Source organism: Octodon degus, unplaced genomic scaffold (assembly GCF_000260255.1).
Source record: "Octodon degus isolate 3935 unplaced genomic scaffold, OctDeg1.0 scaffold00007, whole genome shotgun sequence".
Classification (NCBI taxonomy): domain Eukaryota; kingdom Metazoa; phylum Chordata; class Mammalia; order Rodentia; family Octodontidae; genus Octodon; species Octodon degus.
The window spans coordinates 33,129,523-33,138,871 of record NW_004524583.1 but is presented as its reverse complement, the minus strand read 5'-3'; the positions used below and the strand labels follow the sequence as shown (position 1 = coordinate 33,138,871).

The 9,349-nt window shown below is 51.9% G+C and overlaps 1 protein-coding gene across 1 annotated transcript in view; it reads left to right on the top strand.

Moving 5' to 3' along the window:
• The first annotated feature begins 8,036 nt into the window (after positions 1–8,036).
• Syndig1l (synapse differentiation inducing 1 like) overlaps positions 8,037–9,349 on the top strand; it is a 2,161-nt gene continuing 848 nt past the window's right edge. Inside the window, exon 1 of the mRNA XM_004624963.1 lies at positions 8,037–8,450. Coding sequence (XP_004625020.1) covers positions 8,037–8,450 — 414 coding nt within the window. The remainder of the gene's footprint in view (positions 8,451–9,349) is intronic.

Below are 9,349 nucleotides of genomic sequence, written 5' to 3'. Positions count from 1 at the left end.
ATTCTCAATCAATGTCTCAGTATGCCCTGAGGGCAGGGCCAGCACAGCACACTGGGTATTGAACCTCAGTCCTTTCGCCTGCCTAAGCAGGCACTTTAGTCTGCTGAGGTATCTGGTCGGCCCTCAAAAAATTAAAGAATCTTTGCTGTAACTTGACTAAGTTTAGAATCTTATTGAGCAGATCATTCTGTTTATTAAATCCTTCACTTTTATATTCCTGTAGTTATTTTTCATTATTCTTTTTTCCATTCATATTTAGGAGTGAAAGAAGGCATTAACTAGAACAGGCAGCTGGCGTGGCGCCCCTCCTGAGTTAGGTAACAGGCCTCTTTTTTGAGTAGGATTCATCCTCACCTCTGGCTTCTAGGCATGCAGTTTGTCCGCACTCATTTCTTCACCAAGGGATCTCATTGGCTCTTTAGCTCTTAGGAATTCCTCAGTGCTGGCCCAGTAATACTTTCACTCTCTCTCTCTCTCTCTCTCTCTCTCTCTCTCTCTCTCTCTCCCATTGCATATACTGATGGGACTCACTGTGATAATTCACTGACGTACACAATGTGCACTGATCAAATCGGGGGTAGTCAGCAATTCCCTCCTTGTTATTTCATGTTTGGAGCCTTTGAGCTCCTCTCTTGTAAAATATGTAACAGGTTGTTTTTTTTTAAATCACATTTTATTGGTACTTTAGCTGTGCACAATGATCACATTCATCATAGAGAACTACTACCTTGTAACAGGATTTTTTTTTTTTTCAGTGCTGGGGATTGAACTCAGGCCCTTGCACTTGCCAGTGAAGTGCTTATTCTACTGAGCCATCTCCCCGGCCCGTTAACAGATTCTTGAGGACCGTAGTAACCCTGCTGTTCCACAGAACACCAGAACTTACTCCTTCCTGCCTGTGTCCCGGTATACATTGTCCAAACTCCCCCTCCCACCCTTCCCTCCAGTCTCCCGCACTCTCTAGTAGTCACTATTCTACTGTCAGGTCAATTTCTTTGTTGGTTTCCACATACGTAAGAGAACGTATGACATTTGTCTTACTGTGTCTGGCTTATTTCACTTACTGTTCTACAGTTCCATCCATTTTGCTAAGTGATACTATTTTGTTCTTTTTGTAGCTGAATGACATCTGACTGTGTATAATACAATCTTTTCTTTTTTTGAAGCAGGCTCACTATGCAGTTCAGGCTGGCCTTGAACTTGCAGTGATCCTCCTGCCTCAGCCTCCTGAGTGCTGGGACACAGTATTTTCTTTATTCATCCACCGTGGCTGGGCAGCCAGGCTAGTTCCACAGCCTAGCTGTCATGACGAGGCCAAAGCCACAAAGGCCTCCTCACAGACTCTTCACCTCCATTCTCGCAGCCTCTCTCCAGTCCTTTGTTCACTGCTGCCAAGCAGAGCAGCTGAACCAAACACAGGCAGGACCACGCTGCTTGCCTGCTAGCAACCTCGCCGGCTCCCCGCTGCACACGGAGCAAAGCCCCTGCCGGCACTGGCCTGCTCGCTTTACCTTCCCTCACCTCCTCCTCTCAGCCCCAGCCCACCTTGGCCGCCACCGAGACCCTCGGCTCACGCACTCCTCAGTGGGCCGGAGATGCCACTTCCCCTGTCCAGCTCGTCATGGGCCTGTGCTCATACCATCTGCCTAGAGAAGGCCCTTCCCAGGTCCTGCCAGCCGCTGCAGCCCAGGACAGGGTTCTCGCGCGTTCTGGCAGCCTCCAGCACAGAGACCTCTGCTCTGGGGAAACTTGGATTTCCTAGTCTTTACGTCCTGCCCCTTCTTGTTGCAGGGGCTACTTCTAGTTTTGTCTAGTTTTGCATCCCAAGAACTAGCCTGAGATAAGTGTTCAAGGATTACTTCTGTGCAAAATGAACTGTGCCCCATGCTCAGCTCCCAGGAAGCTCCAGACCCAGCTCAGCCGCTGCCCAGAGCACCCACCTGTTTGCGGGGCCAGCTGGTCCCCGACTGCCTGCTGCATGGGGGTGCAGGGAGGAGTGAGACGCTCACCCGCCGGAGCTCACATGCTGCCAAGGGAGAAGGACGCGGATCAGCGAGTCGCACCTATATAAATAGAGGCTGGGATAAGCGCTTGGGAAGAGGCTGCAGCCAGGAGAGCTGCTCTCCTGGTACCCAAAGATAGCCTGAGGATGGGGCAACCGGGGCCTGACCCCCAGGACGTGGCCTTTCTCTGAGTGCTAGCCACAGGCAGACGCGAGATAAGAAGAAACAGGACTGCGAAATGAAGGCAGGGGCTGGGAGCTGACTGGGTCAAGGCGCTGGAAGATGCTCCGAGGATGGCTGCTGCCTAGGCTACCCCAAACGTACTCATGGCTTTGAGGGGTCAGCGTGCCCCAGGGGCTAACTGTGACCCTTCCGCTGAGTGACAGAGGGCCTGAGGTGGAGAGCCCAGGGTGGCTTTTCTCATTGTCTGGATCTCGAAGGGGGATAGGGGCCACGGGTTCCTCTGACTGGCGCAGCAGCGACCTCAGAGGAGTCAGCCGCCTGCAGGACAGCTGGAGGCCCGTGAGACTGCGCAGGCATCTAGGTGAAAGGCTCTCGGCCTGCCAGAGTCTGCCTCGGGAATCCCACAGCATCACTTTGACCGCACTCCTTGGTGGGAGATCTCACAGTCCGGTGTCGAGGGGACAGACCCCCCTGTCCCTGAGAGCAGTGTCCACGTCCCTGCAGCCAGGTTTGCCATCTCCATGACAATTTCAGTTAAGTGAGAGAGACGCTAATGCATTAAGCAAGCACTGGCAGCAAGGAAGAGGAGTGAGGAGCGAGAGAAAGGGCAATCAATTGTGTGCGGCTCAGCTCATGGAGGAGGCGACTGAAACAAAGAAAGCCCAGGGTCCCACTTGCCCGCCTCACCCCCACTCCCACCCTGACTGTGCTCCCTTCGCTGTCACTTGCGGGCCCTGCAGCTAAGGACTCTAGGGCTCTGGTGGCCGCTGGTTATCAGCCAGTCACCCGCCAAGCGGAGCTGGCTGTCAGCCTCCCCCAGCGACTCCCACAGCCAGAGCTTCCCAGTGTGCAGGGCAGTTGTGGATCTGCCCCAAGACGGTCTAGCACCTATTTGTAAAGATTTCACCTTTTCCCTGGGTTTTAATGGTTTCTGTTTATCTTCTGCCCTGCTAGGAAGTTCAGGCTTTTATCTTTCAGCAGAAAAGCAATCTGTCTGGTTGCACTGAGTGATAGTGGGGGACCCTCAACACCCTCACAATGGCTCCGAATCCCACCTTCAAAGGTTACCTAGGCAGTCACCTTGGGCAACTAAACCAACCTCAAATCTCTGAATCTTTCTGTAAAGCTCCAATGTCACATTGTCTTTACTTAGGACCCTGGTTTTAACCCATTCAAAACCAACTCCTCACCACTCAGCCCCAGCACAGTTCAGTAACCCTCTGAGCACAGGCGCCCTGGGACAGTGAGTGAAGGAGAGGCCACGCTTTGGACAGAAGCAGACCTGAGTTCACACATAGCTTCTGTCCCTTCATAACCTTGGGAAAGTGCCTCAGGTCATCTGAACTTCAGTTTTCTCATCTGAAAACTGGGAAGTAATAATGGCATTGGTGAGGTACCTTGGCACTTGCCTGTCATCCCAGCACTCTGGGAGTCTGAGGCAGGAGAATTGCAAGTTTGAGCCCAGCCTGGGCCACTTAGAGAGATCTTGTCTCAAAGTACAACATAAAATAAAGGCCTGGGGTTGTAGCTCAGTGAGAGAACTGGGTTCAACCCCAAGTACCACAAAAAATACTAATAGGCTTCATTAGATCGTGATGCATGTTTGTTTGTTTTTTAAGAACAGAATATATTTATTGGAGGAAAGAAAGCTTCTATCAAAGAGAGGGACAGAAGGGAACCCTAACGGGTTGCCCCAGTATTGTGATGTTTTGAGATAAACTATATGGGCCCTGACTCAGACACAGTTGATCGTAGCTGTCATCAGTTTACAGGGCTCTGATAAAGGCCCTGTCCCAGGAGATGACCTGACGCATGACCGTGGCTCACACTCCTTTGGCCTCACCTCCAGTGCTATACAGAACAGACCTCCAGGCCTCAGGCCTGCCCCAAGCCTGGAGACCCTGGCGCTGCTCTTGCCGCCCGTTTGCTCCTTTTGCCAGAACCCCGGTTCTGCCAGTGCGGCATCACCACAGCATCCCCACTGAGTGGTTCAGGGCATTCTCTGTGAACCCTGGGCAGCTGGGCTGGCACCAGAGGGGCTGGGCCACTCTCCAGTCACACGGTCCCAGGAAGCTGAGGAACTTCTCGGGACCCATTTCCCCTGAGTGAAGAGGTGGTTAAGTGAGAAGATGAATTTGGAGCACTAGCCTCGGTGCTCAGAACAAAGCCCACTCTGTAAATGTAGCGGCCTTGTGGGCTGCCTCATGGGCACCGGGACAGGTATGGTGACTCGAGTTAGGCTTCTGGGGCTCGTGCCTGGCTCTCCATGTCCCTCTGGGCTGTCTGGGCACGCATGACGCTATTATGCCTCAATATCCCTGTCTACAAGACAGAGAAGTTGGTGGCTGAGACTTCTTAGAGCTCCTATGCGGGTTAAATGGGATCACACCTGGCACTTGCAGGGTGCGTGGGTCACAGCAGGATCGCGGTGCTGGTGGGGTATTATCATTCCATCCTGTGGCGCTTGACCTGTTTGTGCTTTTATATTGCAGGTCCCTTGTCTGTCACTATGTAATACTTACTTGGACTTTTTAAAAATTTAGTCCTTTAAAATTTTTCCATATACTTTTATATAAATATTTCATGAAAACTTGTGTAAAAATGAAATGTTATGTGCTTCAAGGTATAATACCTGCATGATAAATTTATTAAGTTCAAGTCTATGATTGAGTGTGCTTTGTGAGATACATGTGGTCCTACAGTCATTGCTATAATCAAGCTCGGGAACAGTTCTGTCACCTCAGAAAGTCCTCAGGCCCCTTCTGCCTCTGGGGCCTCAACGCTGCTGATTTGCTTTCTATAGTACTCGCCTTTCCTAGAGCTAAACCACTGAAAGATGGTCTTGGCCTCTTGTGGGCAGACGTAGTCCTGGTCTCTTCAGTGGGATTGCCGATGTAGTTGGGTAGAAGTCTAACAGCTTACCTATTTTTTCTATCTGCCTCACCTGTTCTTTTTCTAGCTTTTCTTGCTTCCTTTTTGATTAATCAAGTAGTTTTGCCACTTCCGGTTGGCTCTACTAGCTGTTTTTTTTTTTTTTTTGTTTGTTTGTTTTGTTTTTTGTGGAACCGGGAATTGAACTCAGGCCCTTGCATTTGCCAGAAAGCGCTTATTCCACTGAGCCATCTCCCTGGCCCCTCTACTAGCTTTTGGTTATACAGTCTCACTCTTCTTTCCATGACCATCAGATCAGCGGTTCTTCAAGTATGGCGGTTTCTAGGTGGGAGGCATCAGCATCACTCGGGACGTTGTTAGAAACGCAAATTCAGCCTCGAGGGGTGGCACACGCCGGTGATTCCAGCACCCAGGAGACTGACGCAGGAGGATTGCTAAGTTTGAGGGCCATCTGAGCTACACAGTTGAATTCAAGGCTAACCTGGAATATACCCATGATTCTGGTTTTTGTTTGTTTGTTGTTTTGTTTTGTTTTAAAGCAAATTCTCAGACCCTATCCTAAAATCATAAATGATGTGGGATCCAGCAATCCACGTGTAACAACTCCTTCAGGAGGTGTTGATACTCACTAAAATTTGAGAGCCCAAACTGCTCTTGCCCTCAGGCAGGGGTGGCTGATTCCAGGCTGGCCTCTGTCCCCCTGAAGCTGCTTTGTTTCTGGTTTGCTCCTATTTCTAGAGTGTAGCCCTAGAGAGGTCCCAAATGAAAAACCAGGGTGTTTATTGGGCCCTCCCCCTTATCAGACCCAAAACCTTAATTTTTCTCCACAGCCTGATTCTGTTGCAGAGCAGGGTATTGAACCCCAGCCCCTGTGCTTGCCTAAGGAGGCACTTAAGCCACTGAGCTACCTTACTGGCCCTTTCCTTGGTGATTCTTGCTTACTTTCATATTTTCCCCAGTTACTGGCAGTAGCTTGGAATGATGCGAGTTAGTCTGCCGCAGCTGGAAGAGGAAGCCCTGTCCTATTGTTCTGTTCCCACTAGAATTATGGAGTTAAATGAGCATTTGGAACAGTTCAGTCTCTGGCATGTGCAAAAGCTCAGTAAGCGTAAGTTATTGTTCCTTGGCTCCCAGTGGAATCCTGGGGACTGTCGCGCCACACTGTGAACAATCAACTGTCCCACACGTTTTCTAGATAAGGAAGCTCGTATTCCACTGTTTAGATGGAGGCTAGCAAAATCCCACCCAGCAGGATACTCTACCTGGACTGCAGGGATCCCAGGACAGCTCCTGCCTGTCAGGGAATGGAGACCCTTCAACCTTAGGGGCCTTGCTGAGCTCTCACCTCGGAAGGCAGTGAGCCAGGGGCTGCGGCTTTACAGAGCTCCTCTCCCTCTCCTCCTCGGGGCTGAGCGCAGCCTCAACTGCATAATGTGGTCTTCTTAGCTTCAGAGTTCTAGACCTTCTCGTGTCTTTCCTCTAGAGCACGGCAAATCCTCTAGGCGCACACATAGCCACACACACGTGCACGTGCTTGTGCAGGCACACTTCCCACAGGCCCACCGGCAACGCCCGAGTGGCAGGCGCACTCCGGCCACACGAAACAAGGCAGCCGAGCTGGCAGTGAGAATCACTCTTCTTTCAGTGCTGGTCCCCTCTCCAGGGGACAGAGAAATGCAGGCCCAGCAACAGGCTGAAAGGCCTGACAAGGGCAGGGCAAAGAAGGCTGGTCCTAGAGACCTACTGCTCCTCCTCTGGCCAGGACCAGAAATCCCGGTGTCTGAAATCGGGCCATGAACTCTGGGATGGTCCCATTGAGGGGTGCAGGTTGGTTGTGGGAACACACATAATCTCTCTAGAGACCTGCGGGTTGTGGCTCGGCTGGAAAGGGTGCTGCAGCCGCTTACTTGAGGTACTTGGTGAAAGTGAAAATGTGTGTGTGTGTGTGTGTGTGTGTGTGTGTGTGTGTGTTTTGTCTTGTTTAAAAGTAGTACATGCTCGGGCTGGGGAGATGGCTCAGTAGAATAAGCGCTTGCCTGGCAAGTGCAAGGGTCTGAGTTCAATCCTTGGCTCCGCCTAAAAAAAAAAAAGCCCAGCATTTCAAATGCCCTCCAAGGGCAAGGCCCCCAGTGACCAAATGGTCTGAACACCTCAGTTGACTCTACCCCTCAGGGGTTCCCATGTCTCCAAAGGTCAAGCCTTAACACACGGGCTTCGGGGAACATGCTAGACCCAAGCTGCAGCACAATCCCTTTTGCCTTGTTAAACTGTGCTCCTCCGTATGTCCCAGCTCTACGGGCTTTCCTGAATTTGGGCTCGATTCTGTCCACTGTGTGCTCATGCATACATCTGCTGTTCTTCTTCACCAGAGTTGTAGTTTTATAGTTATCTTCTGTACCCACCCTTGAGCTCCAACAAGACAAGAGAGCACCTCCTCCTCTCTGCTGCTTGTCGTTGCCCTCACTGCTACTGTCCAAGAATTAGGGCAACACAGAGGTGTTGAGTGGGTAAGTGAGTGAGCGAACGACTCTCAGAGGTGAGGAGCTCCACTACTCCCACCCCAGCTACAAAGACCCCAAGTTCGGAGCAGCAGCCAGCTCAAGGGCCCAAGACTGGCAAAGGCAAAGCAGAGTTTGGGCCATGTCAGACAGCACAGCGCGCATTCCTAGCCCCTTCTTCTTTTCTTTCAATTGTGTGTTAGTTTCCAAAGCAGGATCTCATTGTGCAGTGCAGGCTGACCTTGATCTCACTATGCGGCCCAGGCCGGCCTCCAACTCGTGGTACTCCTCAGCCTCCCCAGTGCTGGCATTCTAGGTGTGCATCACCACACCCGGCTCGGAGCCCCTTCTCCTTCCGACCCGGTGTCCCAGTCTTGTTCTGTCACGCTGCTCTCTGACAGGTGCTGTGAGACCGGTCCAGCAGGCCCAGGCTCCTCTCCCCCGCTGCTGCCCCAGAGCCATGGAGAGCCTGAGTGAGCTCCAGAACCCACTGCTGCCCGGGAGCCCCGGCCCCATCCACGGGCCCTGTTCCTACCCCAGGGCCCCACCCAGTTGGTCCTGCCAGGAGAAGCTCTACTCCTACCTCCTGGGCAGTGCTGACCCAGCTCACGCCCACCAGCTCCTGGACCCAGGGTCCTTGCAGCTGGCTGTGGAGGCCTGGTACCGACCCAGCTGCCTGTTGGGGAGAGACAAGGTCAAGGACCCCTGGGCGGGAAGCTGCGAGACCAGCTTCACAGAGGCCAGTGAGCCCCTGGCAGGACCCACAGGGCCGTGCACAGAAGCTAGCCAAGCCGAGGAGGATGTCGCCATCCAGACTGTGTCCTGTGGCGTTCAGGAGGAGCTGCAGGGCCAGGAGGACGAGGAGGAGGAGGAGGTGAGCCCATTTGCTGAAAATGCCAGTTTCCGGGATGCTCCTTAGATACTGAGACTTAACAGGCCAGGTTGAGGCCCAGGAATCCACTGGCCAGCAAAGTAAAGGCCACCCTGGCCACAGCGCAGTCCACACTGAGAATCACAGCTCGGGCCGACTTTTGGTCCAGCTGAAGGATAGCGCTGACTTTCAGTGGGTGATCATCTGAGTCTTTTTATTAACCTCTTTGGTTCCCTCTTTTTCAAAAAGACCTTCCTGGAGCCAGGGAGATGGCTCAGTGGAATAAACGCTTCCCTGGCAAGTGCAAGGGCCTGAATTCAATCCCTGGTTCCGCAAAAAAAAAAAAAAAAAAAAAAAAAGGTCTTGCTGGACACAGTTTTATAATCTCATATTTTAGTATTGCTCCATGAAATTTCATATTTTCTACCAGGTAATTTTTAATATTGCATGGTCTTCCAATCTGGGCTTTCCCATCATGCGCTGACTCCATCTCCCAGCCACTAGGCCTTGAGGGTGCCTCTCACCTTTCCCAACTGCTGTCCTGTGGTGGGCTTCCCTGGACACAGCACCCTTCCCTGGTCCTGAAAGCAGAATCATCCAGTCACGATAAAGGCTTTTGGTAGAAAGGGCTAAGGGAGCTGGGGAGATGGCTCAGTGGAATAAGTGCTTAGTCCACAAAAAAAAAAGGGGGGTGAGATCAAGCCACACTGCAACCAACAGCACAGGACACTACCTCACACCCCACATCAGTGCCCCAGAGTATGAGTTTTACCTTTTTTAAAAAAATGGATTTGGGGGGCTGGGGAGATAGCTCAGTGGTCTAAAGCACCTACTTAGAACAAGCTTAGCAAAGCACAGGGACCGCGGTTCAATCCCCCAGCACCATATGCCAGCCAGGCCCG